This window comes from Aythya marila (assembly GCF_965140915.1).
Source record: "Aythya marila genome assembly, chromosome: 25".
Classification (NCBI taxonomy): Eukaryota; Metazoa; Chordata; class Aves; order Anseriformes; family Anatidae; genus Aythya; species Aythya marila.
The window spans coordinates 4,655,721-4,658,305 of NC_139066.1; the positions used below are offsets into that span (position 1 = coordinate 4,655,721).

The 2,585-nt window shown below is 68.9% G+C and overlaps 1 protein-coding gene across 1 annotated transcript; it reads left to right on the forward strand.

Annotated features, from left to right (window-relative positions):
- Nucleotides 1-492: 492 nt before the first annotated feature.
- Nucleotides 493-1,563, forward strand: NEUROD2 (neuronal differentiation 2; the record flags this gene model as incomplete). The annotated part of the gene is made up of 1 exon (XM_082779254.1): nt 493-1,563. The coding sequence occupies one exon, from the start codon at nt 493-495 to the stop codon at nt 1,561-1,563; it is 1,071 nt and encodes a 356-aa protein (XP_082635380.1).
- Between the last annotated feature and the right edge of the window lie 1,022 nt (nt 1,564-2,585).

A 2,585-nucleotide genomic window follows, 5' to 3' on the forward strand; every position in this document is an offset into this window, starting at 1 on the left:
GGGAAAAGTTGGAGGCGTCGAGGAGCGGCCGCGGCACCGGGGCCGGCCCGCGGGGGGCTCCGGGGCGGGGGGCATCGGGGTGGGGGGCACCGGGGAGGGGGCGCGGCGGCCGCCGGGGGAGCGGGGCGGCGGCGAGGGGGGGTTGGGAAGGAACCGGGGAGGGGAAAGGGCGGAGTGTGGGGGGGGGGACCCGGGGCGCGGCGCCCCGCCCCGAGGGTGCCCCGGTGCCCCCGGTGCCGGGCAGCCCGGGCGGGGGGCGGCGGGGGGCGGCCCCTCCGCGCATTCGTTTTCACCTCCCCGGGGCCGCTCCCGGGGGCCGGGGAACGGCGGCTCCGCCCGCGTCCCCCCCCCCCCCACCCCTTTAACCCCCCCTCCATCCCCCCCAACTCCTTCCCCACCGGAGGCCGGCGGCGAGCCCCGGCCGGCGGGGCGGGGGCGGCGGGGCCGGTTCGGCCGCGGTAACGGCGCTCTTTGCCCCCCGCTGCAGCCATCATGTTGACGCGACTTTTCAGCGAGCCCAGCCTCATCCCCGAAGTTCAGAAATTCTCCAGCTGGGCCGAGGAGTGCGAGGAGGATGCCCGCAGCGACAAGGAGGAGCGCAAGGGTAAGGGCTGCGCCCTCCCCGAGGAGCCGCCCGAGGGCTCGCTGGGGGAGAGCAAAGAGGAAGGGGAGCTAGGAGGGGACGAGGAGGAGGAGGAGGAGGAGGAGGAAGGCCTGGAGGAGGCCGAGGGAGACCGGCCCAAGAAGCGCGGCCCCAAGAAGCGCAAGATGACCAAGGCGCGCTTGGAGCGCTCCAAGCTGCGGCGGCAGAAGGCGAACGCCCGCGAGCGGAACCGAATGCACGACCTGAACGCCGCCCTGGACAACCTGCGCAAGGTGGTGCCCTGCTACTCCAAAACCCAGAAGCTGTCCAAAATCGAGACCCTGCGCCTGGCCAAGAACTACATCTGGGCTCTCTCCGAGATCCTGCGCTCGGGCAAGCGGCCCGACCTGGTGTCCTACGTGCAGACTCTGTGCAAGGGGCTGTCGCAGCCCACCACCAACCTGGTGGCCGGCTGCCTGCAGCTCAACTCCCGCAACTTCTTGACGGAGCAGGGCCAGGAGGGGGGCCGCTACCACGGCCCCAACGCCTCCTTCGCCGTGCACCCCTACCCCTACCCCTGCTCGCGGCTGGCCGCGGCGCAGTGCCCGCCGCCCGCGGGGCCCGGCTCGCACGGGCTGAGGACACACAGCTACTGCGCCTCCGCCTACGAGAGCCTCTACGGCAACGCGTCCCCCGACTACAACAGCTCGGAGTACGACGGCGGGCTCAGCCCCCCCCTGTGCATTAACGGCAACTTCTCCCTCAAGCAAGACTCTTCCCCCGACCACGAGAAAAGCTACCACTACTCTATGCACTACTCGGCGCTGCCCGGCTCCCGGCCCGCCGGCCACAACCTGGTCTTCGGCTCGGCGGGGATGCGCGGGGGGGTGCACTCCGAGAACATCTTCCCCTACGACATGCACCTCCCGCACGAGCGGGGCCCCATGTACGAGGAGCTCAACGCCTTCTTCCACAACTGACCCCCTCCACCCCGCCCCGGCCCCGCCGCCGCCCCCTCCCCGTGCCCGCCCTCCTCCTCCTCCTCCTCCTCCTCCTTCCTTTCCCTCTTCCCCCCCCCCCCCCCCCCGCAGCCCCGGCCGGGGGGGCCGCGGCGGCCCCGCGGACCGGCCCCCGGGGCTCCGCCGTGGGCTTTGGTGCAATATGGGGACCCGGCCCCGGCGGCGGGTCCCCGAGCCCCGTGGGGACAAAGTGCTTTTTTTTGGAGGATTTCTCCTTTTTTTCTCTTTTTTTTTTTTTTTTTTTTAATTATTATTATTATTATTTATCCCGCGTGGGGGGGGGGGCGCCGAGCGCTGCCCAAGGCCCCCCCCGGCAGCGGCGGAGGCGCGCCCGCAGCCCGGCCCGGGGCGCTGGGTCGGGCCGCGTCGTTTGCTTTTTAATTCGTTTTTATTTCTCGCCCCCCCCCGCCCCGCCCCGTAACCGTTTTGGGCCGTTTCTCCCCTCCGCCGCCGTGAGCCCCCCCGAGCATTGGACACCCGCTGCCCCGGCCCGTGGGAGCGAGAGGAGAGCGCGCTGCGGCGCGGAGCGAAACTTTCCGAAGCAATAAAGAGGCGAAACGGAGACCCCAATATTTCTATCTATGCAAGCAGGCCCGGCCCGGCGGACGCTCAGAGATGCACTTTGCTTTGGGGGGGCCCGGCCCGGCCCCGCTCCCGGCCCCCGGTGCCCGGAGCTCCTCTCGCAGCGCGTGTGTCAGGACGTTTTTTACCTGTTTTAAAAAAAAAAAAAAAAAAAAAAAAAAAAAACTTGAAACGGAAAAAAAAAAAAAAAGGAAAAAAAAAGAAAAAATAAGAAAAAAAAATATAAAGAAAAAAAATGCAGAGCCGCCCCGGTTTTCCCGAGCTGGCGGAACCGGGGCCGGGCACGGCAGGGCAGCCCGCAGCTATGCAAGCGGGAGCGGCCGGGGCTGGCGGGGCTCCGGCGGGGCTGGCGGCGCCCCGGCCCCCGCGGCTCCCGGTCCCGAGCCGGCCCCTTCGTCTTC